Source organism: Pleurodeles waltl, chromosome 3_1, assembly GCF_031143425.1.
Source record: "Pleurodeles waltl isolate 20211129_DDA chromosome 3_1, aPleWal1.hap1.20221129, whole genome shotgun sequence".
Taxonomy (NCBI): Eukaryota; Metazoa; Chordata; class Amphibia; order Caudata; family Salamandridae; genus Pleurodeles; species Pleurodeles waltl.
The window spans coordinates 462,889,191-462,915,227 of NC_090440.1; the positions used below are offsets into that span (position 1 = coordinate 462,889,191).

At 46.0% G+C, this 26,037-nt stretch overlaps 1 protein-coding gene across 1 annotated transcript in view; it reads right to left on the reverse strand.

Moving 5' to 3' along the window:
- Positions 1-26,037, reverse strand: part of AGBL1 (AGBL carboxypeptidase 1) — a 2,739,156-nt gene that overhangs the window by 2,397,210 nt on the left and 315,909 nt on the right. Inside the window, exons 3-5 of the mRNA XM_069221447.1 lie at positions 12,667-12,813; positions 11,910-12,041; positions 2,649-2,742 (exon numbers count right to left, since the gene is read on the reverse strand). Coding sequence (XP_069077548.1) covers positions 2,649-2,742; positions 11,910-12,041; positions 12,667-12,813 — 373 coding nt within the window. The remainder of the gene's footprint in view (positions 1-2,648; positions 2,743-11,909; positions 12,042-12,666; positions 12,814-26,037) is intronic.

Below are 26,037 nucleotides of genomic sequence, written 5' to 3' on the forward strand. Positions count from 1 at the left end.
GTGAGACCTAAAAGAAGAGGAGGTGAGTGGATCTTTTCCTTTTGTTGTCCCTTTTAGTAGGTGAGGCATAGGGGATGGGTTCCGGTGTGAGGGAAATATGCATATGTTTTGCTTATCTAAGGGTTTGCTACTTCATGTGGTGCCTCAGGGAGATGGACACACCTCAAATTAAGTAATGACTAAGAAGAGTCAGGGTTGAGGAGGAATTGGTTTGATATCGTAGTGTTGGATAGAGGCAGATGAGACAGCCACATTGCCTAATTCTAAATGCATATTATTGTGAAGTCCTCATGTCCTATCTGTTAAGGTGTTTCAAGATGGTGTAGAAGGTAACACTCTAAAGGCTCGGTCAACATCTAAGCAGTAAAGAGAGCATCAGCTTAAATTAAAACAAGTCTTTTCTGGTTTGCTACTTTTGCATGGAATGAATATCCTGTAGCTTTTTTAGTAATAATAAGAAAAATAACTCATAATCTAGAGCTTTATGCTAAACATCTTGACAATCTAAATAACATTACTATTATCCAATGTAATGGGTGCCAATCAGTGACATATGGAAGGCTGAGTCTATATGTCAGCATTTAAACTCATTGCCTAAAGATCACCACATATGTCAGTAGCAACCATTTAAGTCACTGACCCATCTTCTAAGGTCTGAAATAGTTGGGTGTTTTCTCTCAAGGTGTGGCTCACTGCGTTTTACATTTTGTGGAAGTGTTTGATGTCTTGGTGCAGTGTCACTGTGTATGTACTTTTAAGTGTTTCAGCACCGCTTTCATTCTGTTTGTATGATACAGGTGCTGTCTATATAAAAATGGCCATTTAACCTCTATTTCTTACATTTTGTGTGTAAAGACTGTTATTTGCTGTTGATTAAACAATCTCCAAGTGGCATTTCAGGGGCCATGTTACACAAGTTCCGCTGGGGTGCAACGGGTGCTTGTGTCTGCTTTGCGCACCCCTGGGCACTTTGGTATAACAGAAGGGGCCGCAGATCCTTATTCAGCCACTTCAGTAATACAGATAGCGCTGGGGCACATATGGTGCCTGCACTGTAATTAGAGGGTGTTTCCTCATTTGCATAGGGGGAGGCCCCATGCAAATGAGGGAATCACTTTGCCTCTGCACCCATGCTCTATTACTGATGTTGGTGCAGAGGCAAACATGCTTTAAGAAGGTGCATTGAACATGTGCCACGAAAAGGTGACGCACTTTCAGTCTGCCTTCTAAATGCAGCCCTCAGAAGGGAAGAAAGGGGCTCCCATGGACCCCCTCAGACATCCCCTTACAGGTGAGTGTAGCCACTCACCGCACCTGCCTGCAAGGGGATCAGTATTTCCCTTAAATGCAAAGCCCTGGGGGGAGTGCAAGTTCACGGCTGCCCCATGGGCAGCGCATTCTTCCTGATAAGGTGCACTTTCCTTGTTTGTACCCAGAGCACCTGCTTTACGGTGCGCCATGGCCAAACATGGAAAGTAATACGGGCCCAGGTTGTCATTGAACAGTGCTCATGAGTGGATTCTACTTCATAGGTATGTCGCGTAGGTTCTCATTATTCTAATGAGACTACTGGATTTTGAGCAGCAATATCATCCACGGTGTGGGAGACTGAGTCTGACCCACTATGGGCGACACCTGTCGCTCTAAATCTGGGTTTTGCTCCGGCTAACTAGCAATGCCTCATTTCTATCAGGAGATAGGGATGACTGGGCAGCTGAGTGCATGACAAATTAGGCTTCTCAGGGAAGTCGTGGTCACTCAGGTCACAACTGGTTCTCCCATTCACAATTCAGTCTCATACATAAATGACAAACAGAAGCAGTATATGTTTCAATGATTGGTTTAATAAAACAACTGCATCTTAGCAAAGCGTGAGCTGCAATAATCAGGACGACACAACATGACAGTATTAAAATGCTGCCGACGAGAGTGAAGCATAAGAATAACACTATCATTTTGTCACTATAATCGATGGACTATTTCCCATTTAAGTCATAATCTGAGCACTGCATGTTAAGCTCTAATTCTGCCTTTCAGGTTCCCGCGGGAAGACATCAACCCTCATACCTGAGCAAAGGCCTGTGGTCTGCGTTAGCATCTGTAGCGAAGCATTCAGCAATCAGCATACAGTTGTGGTTCCCTGGGTGGAATCTCCCTCTTAACGTGTAATGGGACTAGGAAGTGTTTTTATAATAACACAGCTGATGTTCTGAGAAAATGTCCCTACGTAAGGATGTGTATTTTCTACGAATGTTGGAGACTAAACTTCTACCACGTTCATGTACCAAACTGTAGCCTTGAATGAAGCACAGAGTGATCAAGAATGTCTTGTTTGAGAACACAGTGCTAGGCTAAGCAAAAACAGTTAGATGAATGAAAATAAAACAAGACCGTAAAAATGGTTATTGTAAAAATAACAATGCAAAGCCGAATAAAATATATCTAGGTTAAAGTGCACAGCGGCCTAGTGTGTTAAACTAATGTGCATAGAGCTATACCTAAAATGGCTACACCAAAAGTAAAAACAGCTTTAATTCAAAGGGGAAAGAATACATATATCGCAAATGTAGTTTCATTAACATATCATTAAAGAAAACTACATTCCGGAGTAAAAGCTCTTTTAATTAAAGATGCAAGCTGACACCTACTTGATTGTCTGACTTTGCCTCCTGTTGAAAGGAGTGATGACTTTGAAAAGCAGTTCCAGGGCTCCTTTAAGTCCAAGGGTGGCTCCTGTGGTGACTGGATAAATAAAAGTAAAAAACAATTGATCGTAAACCACATGCCATTTTTAAAAAAGAGTAGACTACGAAATGTACACGTTCAGCGCCCATCATCAAGGAAACAAATGCAGCTATTTACAAAGAAAACGGCCTACAGTTTTTTTCCAAATTTACCAGCAGCGGCTGCCACAAATCTCAAGGGAAGGGGTGGGTTAAGAGATGAGGTGGGGTAAATAAAAAACAATATAATAAAAAAAAAATTACCTTTTTCCCGTTGTTGCCTCTACCATTGCTCCTCTGGACTTCTTGTGGTGTCCCAGCATTCGCTGAGACACCAGCACAGGCTGCCCAGCAACTCTGGTGCTGCTTACATGCTAAACATAGCATGCAAGCAGAGTCACGGTTGGTCCGAGTGGCTCGGAGTGCAGCTCAGACATAGCCCTGGGGTCTGTGCTGTTTTTCCAGTTTGGCTGTGTATACAGCCGGGCTGGAGAAACCTAAGTGTGTATGTGTGTTTGGCTGGCCTGAGACGGCCGACCAAACACACATTCACACTTAGTGCACTCCCCCCTCCACTACCCTTCCATCTCCCACAGGCCAGCCCAAACCCAGCCTGAACACACTGGTGGCTGAGCCAGCAGAGGAAAGATGAAACAATAATTAAATATCGTATTATCTTTTATCTCCTGGCTTAGCCAGGGGGGTGACGCACCTTCGCCATTGCGAAGGAGCCACCCTTGAAAATTACAGAAGAACTCGTTGACACTCCAGTGCCATTATCACACTCTTTAGGCAGACAGACACCAAGTGCTGCAGCTGACAATCTTGAATACATACCAACAAATAAGTAAGCCATACCTTCTGGATTTACAGAGCACTTGGGACATATAATTAACCCTTAATCTGGGTGTATGCTGGCCTTATATTATGAGAATAACTGTGATCATCAGGCAATTTTTTTTTACAAACAAATTAGAGTTGCAGAGCATGTTTAGAGTTCAGCATTAAGGCACCACTTCATTCTAGATATTCTGTGGAATATAAAATAGCCTCTGCCTAAGCCCCTGCTGAGGTACTGCCCAGACTTGTGCTTACCACAGCGTCAAATGAAACCTGTATGGGGAAACCTGTGACTGGGGGAGGAGATTAAAAGGACAGGGGAATGTCGTGCAACCAGGGACAATTCCATGGCTATGAGTTCCAGTTCATCTTGAAATAACATTTCCAAATAACCCATTAAGCTATGTAATACGAGTTATTATAGCGATGTCACCATATATTACGATTGTACTGAGACACAGAGGCATAAGGTGAGTTGCAGATCACAAACTTATCTAAAAAATGAGTGCTCAACGTACTAGCTATCTTACCAGCTAGATTAAGATCAGCAATGACCTGCACTCAACACAGAAACATTTCCTTTGGTGCCGGTCCCATGCAAACTATTCTGAATGAACTTCAACTCATGTTAATTGACAGGTGTTTTGGACTTCATGAAAATCACTAAATGTTTTATTGATTTTGCCTAAAGCTTGTGTGGAAGAAAATGCTCATTCAGCAAGTGTATTTTTTTTATCATAGCAACACAAGATGATTGACAGAGTGCTGAAACTTTTCAAACACTCACCCCCAATTACAGGTCTGGGATAAATCCATTGTTCTTTTGATCACCATGTCACCACAGTTTGGACACAGCCATATGTAAATCAGTCCTGACCCTTCTCCCCTTGGGTGAAACAGAAACAGGCATCCTGGAACCATTTTCAGGGTATCACCCCTCATCAGCCAGGCTACCTTGAATCCAGTGGTACAGTGAGCAAGGGACCCATGTATGTTCATACCTTGGCCACTTAGGGCAAACAAGGTAACACAACAAGATGATGGACAGTCTGCTTAAATGTTTCAAACACTCACCCCGCATCACAGATCGGGGTTAAATCTATTGTTCTTTTGCTAACCATCCCACCACTCTTTGGACCTAGCCATAGGCAAATCATTCTTGACCCTGTTCCCATTGGGAACAGTCCTGTCTGAACTGCCTGCCAGGGCTTCTCTGAAACGGAAACAACCATCCTGGGCCAGCTTCTCAATATCACTACTCATCAGCCGAGCTAGCTTGAATCCAGTGACACAGTGAGTAACGGACCCACGTCTGGGCATACCCGTTGCCACATCGGGAGAACATAGCAACACAACAAGATGACAGACGGAGAGCTGAAACTTTTCAAATACTCACCCCCACAGTTACAGATATGGGTGAAATCCATTGTTATTTTGCTCACAATGCCACCCCAGTTTGGCCCAGCCTTGACACTACGCCCCATCTGAACAATCCAGCCCAAACTGACACGCCAGGTCCTTTCTGGTTCGGAAACAAGCATCCTGGGACCGGTTTCGGGGTATCACCCTTCATCAGCCAGGCTAGTTTGAATCCAGTTGCACAGTGAGCAAGGGACCCATATCTGAGCATACCATGGCCACTTAGGGTGAACATAGTAATGCATCAAGAAGATAGATAGAGTTCTGAAACTTTTCGAATGCTCACCCCCCGGAGACAGGTCTGGGGTAAATCAATTGTCCTTTTGTTCACAATGCCCCCACAGTTTGAACCCAGCCATATATATGGGAACACTCCAGCCCAAACTGCCAAGTCAGGTCCTTTCTGGACCAGAAACAAGCATTCCGGGACTCATCACAAGGTATCACCCCTCATCAGCCAGGCTAGTTTGAATACATTGGCAAAGTGAGCAATGGACCCACGTCTGGGTATACCGTGGGCACTTAGGGTTTTGGCCTGTTTTGGGGGTTTTACCCCTCGTCAGCCTTGCTTGCTTGGATGCAGAGGCACAGTGAGGAGGGGATCCACGCTTGGGCATACCCTGGCCATTTAGGGCAAACATAGCAACACAACAAGATGATGGGCAGAGTGCTTGAAGTTTTCAAACACTCACCCCCGTTGCAGACCTGGGATAAATCCATTGTTCTTTTGCTCTCCATACCATACCAGCTTGGACCCAGCCATATGCAAATCAGTCTTGACCTTGCTCCCCATGGGAACAGCCTAGCCCAATCTGCCAGGCCAGGTCCTCTCTGGACCAGAAACAATCATCCTAGTACCAGTTCTGGTGTATCAACCCTTATCAGCCAGACTGGCTTGAATCTAGTGGCATGGTGAGCACAGGACCCATGTCTAGGCATACCCTAGCCACTTAAGGCAAACATAGCAACACTAAAAGATGATGGACGGTGTGCAGAAATGTGTCAAACACTCACCCCAGGTCCCAGATCTGGGTTAAATCTATTGTTCTTTTGCTGCCCGTGCCACCCTAGTTTGGACCAGCTATGTGTAAATCAGTCTTGACCCCGCTTCCCATGGGACCAGTCAAGCCTGAGCTGCCATGCAAGGTTTTCTCGAGACCTGAGACAACCATCCTGTGACCAGTTTCGGTGTATCACCCCACATTAGCCAGGCTAGGTTAAGTCCAGTGGCACAATGAGCATGTGACTCACGCTGAGCATACCCTGGCCACTTAAGGCGAACATAGGAACACAACAAGATGATGGATGGAGTGCTGAAAGTTTTTAAACACTCATCCCAGTCATTGATCTGGATTAAATCCATTGTTCCTTTGCTCACCATGCAATCCCAGTTTGGACCCAGCCAGATACAAATCAGTCTTGACCCTTCTCCCCATGGGAACAGTCCAGCCCGACCTGCCAGGCCATGTCCTCTCTGGACCAGAAACAAGCATGGGACTGGTTTTGGGGTACCACCCCTCGTCAGCCAGGCTTGCTTGGATGCAGAGGCACAGTGAGGAAGGGATCCACAGTTGGGTATACCCTGGCCATTTAGGGCAAGCATAGCAACACAACAAGATGATGGAGGGAGTACTGAACCTTTTCAAACACTCACCCCCAATCACGGATCTGGGTCAAATCCATTGTTTCTTTCCTCACCATGCCACCCCAGTTTGGACCCAGCCATATGCAAAACAGTCAACCCTGCTCCCCCTGGTCCTTTCTGGACTGGAACAAGCATACAGGGATCGGACTTGGGGTATCACCTGTCATCAGCCAGGCTAGCTTGAGTCTAGTGGCACAGTGAGAAAGGGACCCACGTTTGGGCATAACTTGGCTACTTAAGGAGAACATAGCCACACAAAAAGCTGAATCTTTTCAAACACTCACCCCCAGTCAAAGATCTGGGTTACATTAATTGTTTCTTTCCTCACCATGGCACCCCTGTTTGGACCCAGCCATATGAAAATCAGTCTGGACCCTCCTCCCCATGGGAACACTCCAGCCTGAACTGCCATGCCACGTCCTCTCTGGACCGAAAACAAGCATCCTGGACCAGCTTTGTGGTATTACTCCTCATCAGCTGAGCTATCTTAAATCCAGTGGCACAGTGAGCAAGGGACCCACGTCTGGGAATACCTGTTGCCACTTCTGGTAAACATAGCAACACAAAAATATGATGGATGGAGATATTAGGCTTTTCAAATACTTACCCCACAGTCACAGATCTGGGTTAAATCCATTGTTCTTTTGCTCACAATGCCACCCCAGTCATAAGCAAATCAGCCTTTACATTGCTCCCCATCTGAGGAATCCAGCCCAGACTGACAGGCCAGGTTCTCTCTGGATCAGAAACAAGCATCCTGGGACCGGTTTAGGGGTATCACCCCTCATCAGCCAGGTTAGTTTGAGTCCAGTGCCACAGTGAGCAAGGGACCCACATTTCAGCATACCCTGGTCTCTTTGGGCGAACATAGCAAAACCACAAGTAAATGGACGGGGTGCTGAAACTTTTCAAATGCTCACCCTCAGTAACAGATCTGGGTTGAATCCATCATCCTTTATCTCACAATGCCACCACAGCTTGGACCCAGCCATATGCAAATCAGTCTTGAACCTTCGCCCCATGGGAATAGTCTACCCTGAACTGCCAAGTCAGGTCCTCTCTGGACCAGAAACAAGAATCCTGGGACTCGTTTAGGGGTATTACCCCTCATCAGCCAGGCTAGTTTTAATCTAGTGGCACGGTGAGCAACAGAACCACGTCTGGGCATACCCTGGGCACTCAGGGCGAACATAGCAACATAACAAGATGATGGATGGAGGTATAAAACTTTGCAAACTCTCACCTTCAGTCATTGATCTGGGTTAAATCCATTGTTCTTTTGCTCACCATGCCACCCCGGTTTGGACCCAGCCATATGCAAATCAGTCTTGACCCTGCTCCCCATTGGAACATTCTAGCCCAAACTGCCTTGCCAGGACAAGCATCCTAGGACCAGTTTCGGGACATCAACCCTTATCAGCCAGACTAGCTTGAATCCAGTAGCACAGTAAGCAAGGTACCCACATCTGGGCATACCCTGACCACTAAGGGCGCCAATAGAAACACAACAAGATGATGGACGGAGTGCTGAAAGTTTTCAAACACTCACCTCCAGTCACAGATTTGGGATAAATCAATTGTTCTTTTGCTCACCATGCCATTCCAGTTTGGACCCAGCCATATGTAAATCAACCTAGACCCTTTTCCCCATGTGAACAGTCTAGTCTTACCTCCCAGGCCATGTCCTCTTTGGACGGGAAACAAGCATCTTGGAACCAGTTTCAGGGTATCACCCCTCATCAGCCAGTCTAGCTTGAGGCCTGCTTGAGGCCAGTGGGACACTGAGCAAGGGGCCCAGGTTTGGGTATAACATGGCTACTTAGGGCATACATAGCAACCCAACAAGGTGATGGATGGAGTGCTCAATCTTTTCAAACACTCACCCCAGCCACAGATCTGGGTTCAATCCAATCTTCTTTTGCTCACCATGCCATCCCAGCTTGGACCCAGCCTTATACAAATCAGTCTTGACCCTGTTCCCCATGGGACCAGCCCAGCCTAGTGCCAGTCCAGGTTCTCTCTGGACTGGAAAGAAGCATTCTGGAACCGTTTTCAGTGTATCACCTCTCACCAGCCAGGATACTTTGAATCCAGTGGCACAATGAGCAAGGGCCCCACATCTGGGCATACCCTGGCCACTTAAGGCAAACAGAAACACAACAAGATGATGGATGGAGTGGTGAAACATTTCATACACTCATCTTCAGTCAAAGATCTGTGTTATACCCATTGTTAATTTGCTCACCATGCCACCCCAGTGTGAACCCAGCCATGTGCAAAACAGTCTTGACCCTGCTCCCTATGGGAACAGTCCAGCCTGATCTGACGGACAAGGTCACCTCTGGCCCAGAAACAAGCATTGTGGTACTGTTTTTGGGGTATCACGCCTCATCAGCCAGGCTAACTTGAAACTAGTAGCACAGTGAGCAAGGACATAGCAACATATCAAGATGATGAACGGAGTGCTGAAACATTTCAAATACTCTCCCACAGTTTGGACAGTTTGGACCCAGCCATATGCAAATCAGTCTTGACCCTGCTTCCCCTGATATCACCCCTCATCAGCCAGGCTAGCTTGAATCCAATGTCTGATGAGTGATGATGAATTTTGTGGTTTTGCTATGTGTGCCCTAAGTGGCTAGGGTATGCCCAGATGTGGGTTGCTGCTCGCTGTGAGTCTCATTACTCTATTATGCTGGTAGAGTCCACTAATGGTCTGTTCTAGCCCTTGATCCCAGTCTCAATGAAAAATTTCTGATCTAGAGACACCTACATTGTCAACATTTTTTCACTACCAGGTATTTTAATTGACCCTGCCAATTAATCTTTATTAGAGGGACACTGTCCTCAACACTGTTGGATTGCTAATTTTATTTTTACATGAATTTCTCATATTTTCATCTCAGAACATTTAGCGGTATCTACCTAAACATTTGTTACTATTTTTATAGTCACCTTTGAATGGATCTGAGGTTATTTTTGACTTCTTTGCTATGTTGAACTATACCTTGTGTCGCTTCATCCCTGGGCATCTCTTGAGGGTTAAACATAATGCTTGGCCTTCCTTCTTCCAAAGAGAACCACCAGAAAAGTCATTGCATAGTCTCAAATTCTGAATAGCTGAATCACCATTTTATGGAAGGTTGTTACAGCATAGCAAGAATCTATCTTCACTCACTTGCATATACATCGAAAGTGGCCCCTCCGGTATGATACTATTAATTTAATCCTTCAGTTACTATAAATGCACTGTTGTGAGCGTCTATGCTCTTTATTTGTAAGTAAGTTTGTGTACTGACACAATACTGAAAAAGAGTTTCAGTACCAGTGCACTCCCCACGTGTTTTTTATTGTGGGTAGTGGAATGCGTATTTTGACCTGGAAATTTAGATCTTAAAGCATGGTGTCTAAAGTGTAATGATAAATGTTCTATTGTGCTAATCAGCATGCATGTGGATACAATTTCCTCTGAAAAATACTAAGGAACATTACATGCCTACTTTCTCTTTGTATTAGGATTTCTTTCAGACTATAAAAAAGTTAACTTGTCCATGATGAATTGCAAGAAGATCTATTTGTGGATTTGGTATGGAATTCACACAGCCTACAAATACATTTTGGCTCTAATGTTACATTACTAAGGGGCATATTTATACTCTGTTTGCGCTATTTTAGCTTCATTTTCTAAAGTGGCGCAAACTTAACTCCATATTTATATTTTGATGCTAGACATGTCTAGCATCAAAATATTGGAGTTAGTGCCGTTTTTCTGATGTGTGAACCCACCTTCCATAATTGAGATGCAAGGTAATGACTTATAAGCCTGTAGCGCCATATTTATCACCCGTGCAAAAATGGCGCATGAGTGGGAGGCAGACCTAAGTAATGGCACTAAGCCTGCCTAGCTCTATTATTTAACACCTGAGTCAGACCAGGTGTTAAAGTACCTGTGGACTCATTTCCATGGCCAAACACCATGGAATGGGACAACAGGTGCAACCCCAAGCCCCAGGAACACCCCCACCCACACCAGAGGGACACCAGAGGACGGGGGACCACATCCTGGGTAAGTCTAGGTAAGTATAGGTAAGTATTATTATATATTTTTTTCTGTGCCATTGGGGGCCCCTGACATGGGCCTCCCTGCATGGCACTGAGTCTAATGGCCATACCCAGCGGACACTGGTCCCCTGGGGATGGCCACTGGGCTGGTGGGCATGACTCCTGTCTTTACTAAGAGAGGAGTCATTTGTGGGTGCTATTACGCCAAGATATGAAGTTAGGCTGGTTAACGCAAAACATATTGGCATTAACCAGCCTACCGTCATCTCTTGCGCTTAATGCCATATTCCCCTACAGCCACCCCCTTCTCCCTCGGGTAGCGTCTTTTCTTTTGACACTAGCCAACTTGCGTCAAAAAGCATACATATGCCCCTTAGTGTCTCAAAAGCATTAACAAATTACAAATAAATGTCACTGCTCTCTCATCTCACTCCTCTTGATACCTCCAGCAGGACACGGACTACCGGACAACTACTTGAAAAAAAAGCTCGGTGAAGAACTTTAAGTAACCTCTGGTCCCACATGTAAAATTGGAAAATTGCGAAGAAGCCTATTGGAGTTATGACTGCATATTAACTAGCGATGAACACAATATTTTCTGCAATTTCATGACATTTTGCAAACATTACGTGATATTAAACAGCATGTGTTATTTTACAAGAATGTTTCATGTGAAGGCATCCCTTGTGTAAAAATGTTGCAAGATATGGTGGCAGAAGAATGTGACAAACGTTGTATAAACTGAAAGTTCATTCAACTTTAGTTACAAAATACAAATCCACGGCATCAGTTGCGCAGAACAATCACAGGGCCTGGTTTAGAGTTTGGTGGAGGGTTCTCTGCCACAAACGTGATGGGCCTCCCGTCCACCTTTCTGTAAGTGTTATCGATTAATGAAGCCCTTGAAATCAGGCTGTTAGGAGTAAGCCGTCCACTAAACTCTAAACAGGGCCCTTTATACTCCATTAGTGCGGATACTTGCTGGAAAAAAGAGAGTTCATTTTCCCAGCTACTGCACATTGGCTACATTATTTGAGGAGCCTGAGAAACAAAACTCGCATGCTGTGAGTTAACATTAGGGCACACAGGATCTAAACGTTCAGCAGATGCATCACCTTACATTCATTTTCATCCTTTAAGTGGTCAATTAAAATGTATAATGGGGGTGGACACCTTATAGTGATAAGTTACAGAGACACATTGACTGACGTGATACATACCAGTAGAGGCATATGTTTGCAGCACCCACAGGCAGGGTGTAAGATACTGCATCCGAGAGAGATTGTTCCTTGCCAAACGCAACATCAAATCTGTGGCTTCCAGCTTCTGTGCTTTCTCTCCAAACTTGCCATCTGTAAAACAAAATTGAGAGCGACCAAACATTTTCAGCTACTAGTGCATTAAAGGCTACTCAATGAATTCACTGTATGCGCGTGTTTTCTGGAGGCAAACAGAATCTAGGGTAGGAAACTTTAAACTTTGTTTTGAGTGCTAACTTTCAGTTAGCTAGCTAACTAGCATGGTTAGATTGTTTAGATGTATATTTTAACTTCACTATATCATGTTAAGATATGAAGATTTTTATAGCGCCTAATCACCTTTGAGGTACGCTAGGGTGAAAGATTAATGCATGTGCTGCAGCGGTTTCTATGCCGTTGACATGATACTTTCTTCCCACTTCTCAAATACATAGTTCGAGGGAGATGATTTAGTGTACACTGTTTACACAGTATGTTATTCAAAAGTCCTTGTGCTACTAAGATATGTTAATTCATTAGCTCAAGTTAGGCATGATTTGTGAGCATGGATTGACGTGCTGGGAAATGGTTGATAGTTCTTAGGGAATGGTGAATCCTAATGTTTATGGAGCAGGCTAGCATTCAGCATCGCAGACGTGTGAGGTAATACAAAACAACCGTTTTTGTTTGTGTTATTATAGTTATTACATTGAAAAACATTATCCAAATGGTACTGTACCTCGTTGGCCAACTGTAGCTAGAAGTCTGAGCAGAGGCAGAAGGACGTTGTAGTCAAGAATGGGAGCACGTCCAATATTTACTAGGGTCTGTAGCAAGGCCTCGCTGCCTCCTTTGGAGATCATGTAATGAATCCTTCGATCTGTTCCTAAGATAAATACATAATCGTAAACTGTCAACAACACAGCAGTACTCAAAGCCGATAAAACAGCCCTCAAGTAAGAGAAGGCGTACTTTTTCACAGAGTGAAATGATATATGATTTCTTTCGGCACCCAGCAGGTACAGAAACATTCCATTGGATCATGATATGTTATGGGGCTGATTTAAGAAAGTGTACCGCCACTTTGCACCCCTCAGCTTCCCCCTATGAAACACCATGGCGCAGGGTAGGGGGCAATAGCATCAGAATTCCTGATGCTACTGATGTACTCTGCAGGAATAGTGCCAACATTTTGATGCCCATTGAAACCAACAGAAGCACACTTTTGACGCCTGCACTGTACAGGCATTAAGAGTGCCAAAAAAATGGCGCAATTATATCTCTTACATTTCCTTGCACCATTTATTGGCCCCCCTAATGGGGAAACGCCACTCTTGCATACATTATGCCTGGCGCAGGCATAACGTGGTGCAAGGGTTTACAAAGTGGCGCAATGCATGAATTGCACCACTTTGTAAATATGGCGCATCAAAAAAGACACGTTAGTGCTGCTGTAGCGTCAACAAAATGATGCTATAGCAGCGCTAAGGTGTGCTAAGACCTCTTAAATCAGGCTCTAAGGGGCTGATTTAAAAAAAGTGGCACTGCACCCTGTGCAGCGCCACTTTCTTTGTGCCCCTTAGCGCCCCCCTACCTCCACCATGTGTATTCAGTATTTAAAAATATGCCGCACCATGGTGCACGGCAGGGGCAATAGCATCAGAATTCCCAACGCTATTGATGTACTCTGCAGGAGCAGCACCAAAATTTAGGGGCCCATTGTATTCAATGGCATGCCTCCTTTTAATGCCTGCTCTGAGCAGGCGTTAAAAGTGCTGAAAAAAATGGCGCAAGGAAGCCTCTTAGATTTCCATATGCCATTTTTTCAGCCTCCCTAACGGGGGAACGTCCCCCTTTCATTCATTATGCTTGGCGCAGGCATATTGTGGCACAAGGGTTTACAAAGTGGGGCAATGCATGCATTGCCCCACTTTGTAAATGTGGCATGTGTAAAAAGCCAGTTTAGCGACGCCTTAGCGTAAAAAAAATGATGCTATAGTGGTGCTAAGGCGGCGCTAGGGCCTGTTAAATCAGGCCTTAAGGCCCATATTTATACTTTTTTAGTGCCGCATTTGCATCATTTTGTGACGCAAAAGAAACGCAAACTTACAAAATACGATTGTATTTTGTAAGTTTACGCCGCTTTTGCATCACAAAATGGCGCAAATGCAGAACTAAAAATGTATAAATATGGGCCTAAGTGTTCTATACGTTTACCTACACCCTTGTCTTAAAAGGAATCTACCACATTTGTGGATTTCATGAGAAATGTGTGACATTCTTTCCTAATTCGCCTTGATCACTTGACAATACATGGGTCCACAATATACATTTTAATTGTGCACACTACTGCCATAAACAAACAGGTCATATGCCAATTTTGGGAATCTCTACTGTACAAGGAAATATTTGGCAGCATCAAACTCCACCTACTTTACAGTACCTAGTGGGATGCACTGACACATTATTTTGTGCATACAACAACAGTATTGCCTCTTCATGCTTACAGACCAGTTTTTACCATTGCCCAACTAAATAAAACATTTTAAATATGAGAAATTATAAACTACTTAGTAGAACAAATCTCTGCAGCAGATTCTCATCCTGTTGAACTGTTACGAGATGTCAAATAGGTCTCTTCATGTGGAAACGCAAATTGAGGCATGAATTTAACAAATATGCCTGAAACGTGGTTCATGAGAAACTGTTTGCACAATTTGCACCTGCAGAAACATTGTAAATCTTATAAGAGCCTGTGATTCGTGCATTAGGCTAATTCCTTAATACTTACACGTTTATGTATAACACCATTATTTATCCGAACACAAAATACTGATATTTAAATACCGAAACTAGTTAGTATGTGGCCATGATCATAAACCGAAAATTGGAATACCTAGTCGCAATAGAGTGGAAAACTCATTTAATGTACTAAACCTAAAAAGGATATACCTCACCCTAAAACCTGAACCTAAGCTTAATCCTGAAAATTTAAGGCTAATGCTTACCCATGTCAGCCTCTAGACTCACGACTAACGCTAATCTTAAACTATTCATAGCCCTGTGGTGTGACCCAAAGACAACTGGTAGCGCTTCTGCTCAAGGTATAAGAGAGAGCATTTTAGACAACCTATTAAAAATTACACAGTGGTGTTAAAAGTTCTCTATAAACTGAAAAGTTTTTTTTTGTACAAATGTTTACGGTTTTTACTACATTTTATATATGTCAGCACATACAGCTGTTTAACGTAAATAATCAAGATTCAAGTACTTGTTTCATTTTAGGTTGACCTTAATACAAAGATACAATTTAGATAACTTTCCATGAAATTTGACACTTGTCATTAGTTAACAACCCGTTTGGAAATCTCAATTAAGTTGACGCCCATTATCAGAAACATTCAGCACATATCAAAGGTAACATGATTTGACTAGGTTTCTTAGAATGTCACTTCATTAATGTCAGGAATAGGGTTATTTATTTAAATTCGCTCTGGTGAGGTCTAAACACAATTACTCACAAATCTTTGCCCAACCCCAGATAGCTAGAAAGCAAGCAGCAGACAATCCCCTGAGAAGTGTGTGTGAAGTTTAAGCAATACCAATAACTACAAAATAAAAAAATAAAAAACACAATAAAATTCCTAAATCAATTTAGAAAAGCAGAGAAAAATGTAAGGAGCAAAAATACACCAAGAACATTAAAATAGGTTGAGAGAGGAAATAGATATAGGAACTTAATAGATTTTAAGGCAAAAAAGCCAAGAAAAAGTGAATTGTCAATTAAAACACACTGCTTATATTTGATCAGGGCCTATCAATAAATTCAGGCTAACCAAAAGGGAGCGAATCTTGGACACAAAAAATGTGTTGTCCTGGAGAAAGATTTTACTTTGGGACTGTCCTCTAAATCAAATGCACAATCTTCCAGTGGTTAATGATCCAAAAAGGTGACCAGTGAAGATCTTTCAAAGTCAGATATATCTTTTTCTAGCTCCCACTAAATCCGTTTTTTCGGCATAGAAAGCTCCAAGTGGGCCAATCCTGGATTTTTTAGGTGCAGATGCAAATTTGTGGTTCAGATAGATTTGCTGTCTTATCCCAGTCCAAGGTTTTATCTTTTGACTTTTTTGGAAGGCAAAGTCTTCTTGTGGGAGAAGGCTTGAAACTGCAGGTGAGAGAACTCCATATGACTGGATACCTTCACTGGGTGGTCCTTTTGGTCAAGTTCACAGTGCTGCAAAAAGCTCTGAATAGAAAGAAAAGAACCTTGTTTTCTTGCCTGCCTATGGGGCAACCTTTTTGGGCAAGCATCAGAACCCGGTCCCGTTTGTCTGGTGGTTGAAAAAATGACTAGGTCCTATTTTTCTCTTAATGCTTAGAAAGTTCCATCTGGCCAGTCCTACAGCCCCTAGCTCATAATAGTCGGATTCCAAGCACCATGGCTCTCCCCCAGTAGGTCTTGTCAGTGTTTAGTCATCTATAGGCAGGTAGGCCCAGGATTCCAGAAGTTCTTCTGCTTTCTTTTTTGTGTCCTTGAAGCAGGCAAACAGGATACCCACCACTTGACTTTTGGAGAGCAGTACAGTCCCTGAGTGCCAACAAGTTTCTTTCTGTCCCTGAGTCCTCAAGAGAGTCCTCTTCTTCCAGCAGGAGTCAGAAATTGTTTCCCAACAGGAAAGTATTCTTCAAATGGAGTCTCCCAGATCCATGAATGTTCTGAGGAGGTGGAGGTTCAGATGCCCCATTGATCCTAAGCACTCACCAGTGACCGGAAAGCTCTGTGTCCAATCTTGTGTCAAAATTGAATAAGACATCTTTCACCATGCAGGCCTGTCTTTAGCTCCCTAGCCAGCATCTTTTTTGGATGAGCTCTTCTCTCAAATGACAGGATGAAGACAGGTTCTCTCCCCTCCAGTGACAGGACCCTGGCTGTATGGGTGTGTTGTGGGAATAAACAGGAGATCCCCTTCCTGGTTGCTCAAAGTCAAAAGAAGTACTGCTAAAGTTGCCCTTTATTCTCCCAACTGTCCAGGGCCACTCACTCGTTTTAAACCAATTGTGGCTCAGACAGCAATATAATTCTATAAAGTTATTTTTCCATTTATCTTTTCAAAAATCAGATTTCACTATTAAATCACATTTCAACAATTAGGCAAGAAACGTTTTTGAAGACTTTTTCTGCCAAGCAGAAAGAGAAGATAATGATTTTAGGCCTATTAAGTGAAAAATCTGGTAAAGCCTAAAAAGTGAACTATCTTTGCTGTTTTAATTCACGGTGAGTGTACCCTAACCACAATATGTAGGTTGCCCTATTTTAGCACCCTGCCCTGTGGCCTTACAAAGCTCACTTTAAAGATAACTTATGTACATATAAATATAGGCTTTCCTATATTTTTTTTGCTATGTGTTATAGTAGGGCATTTAAACTGCCATCTATCCAAAGTACTATAGTGCTCCTGGCAAATATATACGTTATTCATATTTGTGGATTGTTAAAAACTGGATGTTAGACCTGGCATTGTTGGCGTGGTGTCCCCTTTCTTTTTTGCCTCTGCTTCCCATGTTTTGACTGTGGGCTGGACTATGTTTTTGCTGTTTTTTGTACTCTGGGCACTTACCACTGCTGACCAGTGCTAAAGTGCAAGGACTTCCTGTGTAAAATATATATGTAATTGGCTTTTCCATGACTGGCATGCTTGATTTACTATTTAGTCCCAATTAAAGTGCACTAGAGGTGCCCAGAGCCTGTAAATCAAATGCTACTAGTGGGACTGCAGCACTGAATGTGCCACTCACATAAGTAGATCTGTCCACATGGCTCAGACCTGCCACTGCAGTGTCTGTGTACAGTTTAAAACTACTAATTCGACCTGGCAAGTGTGCTCATTTGCCAGGCCCAAACCGTCCCTTTTTATACATGTAAGGCACCCCTAAGGTACGCCCTAGGTAGCCCCATGGGCAGGGTGCAGTGTATGGTAAAGTTAAGACATGTACTGATATCTTTTACATGTCATAACAATGAAATACTGCCAAATCTGGTTTTCACTGATGCATGGCCTGTCTCTATCATAGGTTAACATGGGGGCTGCCTTTATATATCTTTTAAAGTGCAGTTTCCCTTTGGAAGCAGATAGAATTAAAAAATGCACCATTTGGTAAAGTTGGTTTCTAAAGTGTCAGTTTGAAAATGCCACTTTTAGAAAATGGGCATTTTCTTGCTTAAACCATTCTGTGACTCTGCCTACTTGTGTGTTCCCTGTCTGGGTTAGACTGACAGTTGGGCTGTTCGTGAATTCCCTCTAGAAAGTGACACAAACGGATCTGGGGTATAGCCTGTATATCCTGATGAGCCACCTGGGCTAGAGTGGATGGAGGAGTGCTCACTTACACCTGAATGGGCTGTGCCTGTCCTCACACAATGCAGTCTCCAACCCCCTGGTGTGTGTCTGGAGCCAGGCCTGGGCAAGTCAGGATCTTGTGAACAACAGAGACTTTCCTTTGAAGTTTGCCTATTTCAAAGGCAGAAAAGGTATAAGTAGTGGACTCAAACCCCAGACTTTAGATTTTTTCTAGATCACTTCTGGAACCAAGAGGATCCAATGCCAGGGACAAGAGCTGAAGAGCTGAGGAGAAGTGTTGCCCCTGCCTGTGCTTTGTTGGGCTATCCTACAGTTTCTGTTTCTGCCTGTGAAAGGGAACAAAGACTGGACTTTGTTGGGCATTCCTGCTTGAAGAAGAATCTCCAAGGGCTTGAACTGAGTTTGCATCCTGTTTTGAAATTTTAGGGCCATCAAAGACTTTCTCTTCCAGCACCTGGACTCTCTGCTGAGATTCCTGCCCTGACAAGTGGTGCCCTGTCCAGTCCCTGGGTTGAAAGGTGAAGTTGGCCAAATAAGAGCAGAAATCCACGCACAGAATGCTGTGTGGGGAAATTTTTTCCACACCATCTGCAACGTGACTGATAAATGGTGCAACCCCCAACCACGCCGTGGCTGAAAATGATGCTCCACCTGCATCGCAGCTGGGAGATCGACGAATCGTGGCAGGAGAAATGACGCAACATCAGCTTGCGGGTGCTGATAATGACGCAAACCTCATGCAGTGCAGTTTTCTAACACTGTGACCAGATTTGTCACGCATCGTCCGTGGGCGTCAAAGTCATCATGAACCTGTGCGGATCCGAGGTGCCCCATCCGGAAATCAACGCATTGCTCTCGTGCAAGGGAGAAAAATTATGCATCTCTTACCCAACCGGAAAAGAAACAACGCACAGTCTCACTTGCGAGTAAGGAATCAACGCATCACTGACTTTTACGATGAGCGCTTGCCCAGACGGCTTTATTTTTTACACAAACCAGGTACTTTGTGTAAAATCAACGTTTCCATTGTTTTTTATGGAGTAAGACACTATGGCCCTCATTATGACACTGGCGGTAAATCCCGCTTACCGCTACACTGACGGCCGCCAACATACCAATGGTGGATATCCGTTCACCATATTATGTCACACACACACCAATCAGACAGAATACAGCCACATTTACAAATCTGCCAGACCATAGGTCATTGATAAAGTGGAGGTCACAAAACCAATACCTTTATGCCAACAACACAACACCCATCACATTATGACCCACAAATCATCACGGCGGACATTCAACAGCGGTAAATCATTGGCAGTACATACCGCCGCACCTCAGAATGGACACCCACATACAAAACAACACTACATTGGCCAATACTAAAGGCGCACACCTGACACTCATGCACACACCACACCCACACCACTATAAAACACACACACACACACACATTACCCACAACCCCTTATGAACAACAATTGCCACCAGGAGACTGAGAAGAAGAGCACAGAGACAACTAGACACACACACCACTTACACCCATACACCCCCGACGCACTCCACATCACACACCCCACCACATTACCCAACACACCCTCCCCAACACACATCACACAACACCCATGGCACCACAAAGGCACCCCGTTTCACTGAGGAGGAGTTAAGGGTCATGGTGGAGGAAACTGTCAAGGTAGAGCCACAGCTCTTTGGAGCACAGGTACAGCAGATATCTATAGCAAGGAAGATGGAACTATGGCGGAGAATCGTGGACAGGGTCAACGCTGTGGGACAGCATCCAAGAACAAGGGACGACATCAGGAAAGGTGGAACGACCTACGGGGGAAGGTACGTTCCATTGCATCAAGGCACCGGCTCGATACAGGTGACTGGCGGTGGACCCCCACCTCCTCCCCCACACCTCACATTATGGGAGGAGCAGGTACTGGCAATACTGCAGCCTGAGGTACTCGCTGGAGTTGCCATACCAATGCACTGACAACCCTCCCAGCCCTGCATGGACACCCATCACTAAAGCATGCACATCATAGGGAATTTAACATAACCACATACATCACCATACACAAGCAAAAGCTGGTAGGGCAACACCAACCATAGAGGGGAAGCTAGGGAAGTACAAATGTCATACACATGAAGCATAATACATCATTTACATCCCCACAGGTACCCCAGCCAATGTCAGTGGAGAGGAGGTGCCACCACATTCTAGTCCCCCAACAGAAGAGGCCCCCAGTGATGACAGTAACTCTGGACTTTTGGGTCTGGAGGACCTTCCAGGCCCATCAGGGACCACTGGACAGCTGGTCACCCAAGCACAATCTCGGGCCACCACAGAGCCTCCCCCGTCAGGAACCAACACCACAGCACGCACCCAGCATACCAAAACTTCTGTCCCCAGGACACGTCAATCAGCAGTGTGCTCACCTGTACAGGGACCCCAGGCCATACCTTGCCCCAAGACAATCAGAGACCTGGGGTCAGTGGCAGTGGGCACACCATTCAGGGGACAGGGGCACAGGCCAACAAGGAAACTGGGAGGACTGCTGTGTGCCGTGGGAGGACAGGAGCAGGGAACTGACTCTCCAGGAGGCACCCTCCAAGATCCTGGGAGCCTGCCAAAATTCCCAAGATATGATGGGCCATATCCTTGACAACGTGCAGAAGAACAGGTGGCTGCAGGAGCGACAGTATGAGGGGATCAGGGAGGAGTTATAGGCCATTAACAACACCCTGATCTCCTTAGCAGGGGTCCTGGCAGACATGGTCAACATCATGAGGGAGTCAACTGCACAGCAGCAGGCCCCTACCACTAGCCAGTCAACTGAACAACCGTCCACTTCTGCTGCTGCTAGTGGCCAGAAGGCCCCACCACAGGACGCACAGGACCCACAGGCCACCAGCATCCCTCCCCCTGCAGAAGGTGAACCACCCCACAAACTTTCCCTGTGAACCAGACGGAAGCCAGAGACACTTCCCAAGACCTCCGCCAGGAAATGAGACTCTCCTGAGACTCAGGCAACTTGTCCACCTTGAACTGCCATTGCTCCCCTTCCTATGGCCCCTTGGACACTGGACCTGTGCTACAAACAGGCTGGAACAATAACCTGGACATTCATCTATCAGCACCCCATTTCAGTGCACTTTCCCCTCTATTTCTTAGCAATACAATTAACAACCTTGGAAAAAAACTAAACTACTAGTATTTCATGTACTGAAAATTTGTATTGATTGAAACAGTCACATCCATTGCAAATGAACTGTACAAAGTGAGAGCACAGAAAGAATTACCTGTTGCTGGCTGTAGTGATCACATCAGGGCATTGTTGTCATATCACCAACATCTGGAAAGTGATAATCCATAGGTGACAGTAAGTAGAGGTAAAAAGTGGAAAATGCCAGCATGCCACTGCCACACAGAATATACCAATAGTCATAGAAATGTGAAGTAGCACTCTCTCACCTGTGAGTCATTGGAAGTACTGACGGATCACTGATGTTTTGTTGTCCGCATCCTCATCCTCTGCCTCCTCATCCTCACTGACCTCAGGGTCCACTGCTGCCACAGGGGCATCTCCAGTCTCTTCCTCCTGCAGAAAAGGTACATGGCGTCTGAGGCCCAGGTTGGCAACATGCAGCATGCCACTACTATCTGGTAGACCTTCTCGGGTGAGTAGCACAGGGATCCACCTGTCAGATGGAGGCACCTGACCCTTGCCTTCAGGAGGCCAAAGGTCCTCTCAATGATCCTTCTGATTCACCCATGTGCCCCATTATAACGTTCTTCAGCCCTTGTCATGGCATTCCTGACAGGGGTCAGCAGCCATGGTAGGTTTGGGTAGCCAGTCACCTGCAAGTATTGAGGGACAGCATTTAGCCACACACTATCCTCTGAGGTTAACATCAGAGGCATGCACTAACATACAGTGGGTGGGGACCAAGGCTCACCTATAAGCTACAACCTGTGCCTCTGTAGTTGGACCATCACATTTGGGATGCTGCTATTCCTCAGGACAAAGGCATCATGCACTGACCCAGGATACCTAGAACTGATGTGGGAGTTGTACTGGCCCCCCAGGCACACCATCTGCACATTCATGGAGTGGAAACTCTTAAGATTCCTGTACACCTGTGCATTCTTCCGTCAGTCGCACCAATAATATTGGGGATATGTCCCATTGCATAGAATCCGGCCTTCACTGTGGCCAAATCTTCCACCTGGGGAAAGCAATGTAGCTGCACATGTGTTTTAGCAGTGCAGGCAAGACTCTTGCCAGCACGATTGGAACATTGGCTGTGACATTCCTTCTGCCAAGCCCACTGTCACTTGGAAAGAACTTGTTGCCAGGAAATGGAGCACTGAGAGAACCTGCACATGAGGGGGGATCCCAGTGGGATGATGGACAGCTGAGATCAGGTCAGTCTCCAACTGGGCACACAGCTCTGTGATTGTGGCCCTGTCCAGTCTATAAGTGAGGATGATGTGCCTGTCCTCCAGTGTAGCTAAGTCCACCAGGGGTCTGTACACAGGGGTATGTCTCCATCTCCCATTCATCCACAGCGGTAGGTATCTAAGAGACACAAAAGTGAGTAGGCTGACATTTGGAACAACTATACCACAACAGCAGTCCACATCACGCACATATGTATTGGGACAGTGTAATTTTCAAAGTATGTGCCTATTTATCCTGTGACACAGCAATTATCAATAGGCCTGTTCACCCCCCCCTGAAATGGCAACCGCCTGTCCTGTGTGGAGGGACAGGTGGAAGTGAGGTAATTCTGCTGACGGTGGACGTCGTGGAGGTAGGCGGTTGTGATGGTGTACACCGCAGCGGACGTGACCACCATTTTCTAAATCATTCCTCACTTGTTTCTTGACCTTCCACAGGAGAAGACCTACACTGCATGTGCTGCTGTGACCTGTGTCTGGAATCTACCATGGCCTGTGTGACTGGGGAAAGGGCCCCAGCCTTCACTTCGGAGGAGTTGGAGCGGCTTGTGTATGGGGTCCTACCCCAGTACGGACTGCTGCATGGGCCTCCAGACCAACAGGTGAGTACACTGTGGGCATGATGCATGTGGGAAGGATGCATGGGGATGTGTGTGAAGGCATTGTGAAAGGGGGGAGTATCTGTTGGTAGTGTACATGTAGGGCTCTGGGCAATGTGTGTGCCAATGGTGATGGAAACGGGTATGGTGCGCCATGTGTGTGACAGCCTGGACTGTTAGGTTAATGGTTTTATCCTGTCTTTATTGCTTCTGTAGGTCATTGCCCATCAAAAGAAGGGAATATGGTGTGCCATTGCCATGTAGGTTAGTAGTCACTTCTAGGCAGGGCTGCGTAGGTCCCAGGTGTGCTGCAGTTGGCGGTGTGTGATCCTCATCATGCCTTGGTGACTAGCCATATCACTGGTAGTGCAATGCATATTGTGTAGGCCTGTTCTCTGTGTGTGAGGGTGCTGTGTAAGCCAGCGGAGGTGTTGGTGCAGTCCCTGACCCACTGTATAATTTGTCTCTCGCCGACCCTTTCTTGTTTTGTCATCCTGTCCTTGTGTGCATTAGCATCATCTGGCAGAGGAGCAGGGGCACCGCCGACAGAGGAAGCTGCATCCCACATGACCCTGGAGGCAGAGTCCGCCGACGCTGAAGGTACCAGTGGGATGGAGAGCAAGGGGAGCACCATGGCGGAGGTTGGAGGGGACAACACAGACCCTGATACTTCCTCCAAAGGGAGATCCCTGGTGGTGGCCGACCCTACTGGGTCCACCCATTCTTTGCCATCTTCTGCCACCCTCCACACCATCACCACCTCCCAGTAGCCCCTCAGCGAGTTGCCTGTGCCCGCTCTCCCAGGAGGGTGGGCATCTTCTTCGCCCCAGGCACCTCAGGCCCTGCTCCAGTGAGCCCTGCTGCCCTGAGTGAGGAGGCTATTGACCACATGAGATTCATCTCTGTAGGGCAGTCAACCATTGTGAATGCCATGCAGGGGATTACATTCCAGATGTAGCAATGCAATGCATTCCTGGAGGGCATTCTCGGTGGATTGGTGGCCCAGCAGAGATTGATTCAGGCTCTGGCCTCCTCTCTGATGGCAGCCATGTTCCCTGTTTCTACCATCCCCCCTCCAACTCCCACTCTCCTCAACCCCAACCCATCCCAGGCACACATACAGATGAGCATACACACAAGGCAACACACAAGAGTGGCACAGGCAAACACAAGCACCACACTTCATCCCACAGACACTCACACAAACATCATACAGTTGCAGACACAACAACATCCACTGCCTCCACTGTCTCCCCCTCCTCCTTCCCCTCCACCTCCCTTCCAGTCACGTCCACACTCACACTTGCATGCACTACATCTACATCCACTACCAGCATCACCACACCAAGCAGAACACACACCTCACTGGCAGACACCTCCACAACAACCATGCACGCGTCCCCTGTGTCCTCTCCCAAAATGTCTAGCCCCCATTTCCTAAAAGACACAAACGCAAGCACTCAGACACCCCACAGCCACCTCACATCAGCATATAGCCCATGCACTGGCACCCTAATCCAGCAGATATACACCACCAACAACCACTCCCTCATCCATTCCCATTACTCCTCCCACCCCAACATCCCTAAAAAGCTTTTCCTTTCCCAAATTGACCTCTTACCTACCCCACCCCTGTTCTGCACATCTGGGCAGGGTACCAAGGACACAGCCCAGCACTTCAGCCAAACAGTTCATGGGGACAGTGGTAGCACCACCTACTCATGGTGGTAAGGATACCAGACCTACAACACAGAAGGGGAAGGAGCCAGCAACACCAGGGAAGAAAGGGAAGAGTCCTGCACTACCAGAGAAGAATGTGAAGAATCCTGCCCCAGCTGTGAAGAAGGGGAAAGGGCCTGCACGAGCTGTGAAGAAGGGGAAGGAGCCTGCACCACCTGTGAAGAAGGGGAAGGACCTGCACCAGCTGTGAAGAAGAGGAAGAAGCCTGCATCACCAGGCAGAGAGGGGAAGAGCCCATCCACCCCTGCCAGGAAGGGCAAGGGATCCAAAAGCCATGGACAGGAGGAAACATGGCACTCTACACCAGCGGAAGCTGTTAGGCTAACACCGCCACCACCACCAGCTGTAACGGGACCCTCACCACCAGCTTATGGAAGTGCAGCCATCAGGGAGTGCAGGGGCTGGCCAGGAGGCTCGTCCATCCACCACTACAATGCAGCCATCAGTGAGTGCAAGGGCTGCCCAGGAGGCTCCTCCAACCACCACCACAGTGCAGCCGTCACCGCCGGTGGACGCCATGTAAGCCACCCTGTAGGGGCTGCTGTGTGGGCTGCCCCCTCCAGAACCAGTGGGCAAGTCACCGACTTGAGAGACTGTGGCCATGCACTCCCCAGGTCAAAGCAATGGGCATGTTGCCCCCTCCAGAACCAGTGGGGACGTTCCTTTATTTGGCTGAGGTGCCCCCATCCCCCTGAGGTGCTTTACCACTTGCAAAATGATGCCCCTGCAGTGTTCTCTCTGACTGTGTCAGGAAACAGGTTGGGCCTTGGACTGTGCTCTGTGGCCTTGTGTGCCCTCATGAATTTGGACTGGGCATTGGCCCTTTATGGACATTTGTATATATTTGGTTTGTGTGGTGGATTTTGCTATGCTAATACATTGTTGTTATTCCAGCATTATGGTCCAGATTTTATTATAGTGTGTGTCTTGTGCGATTG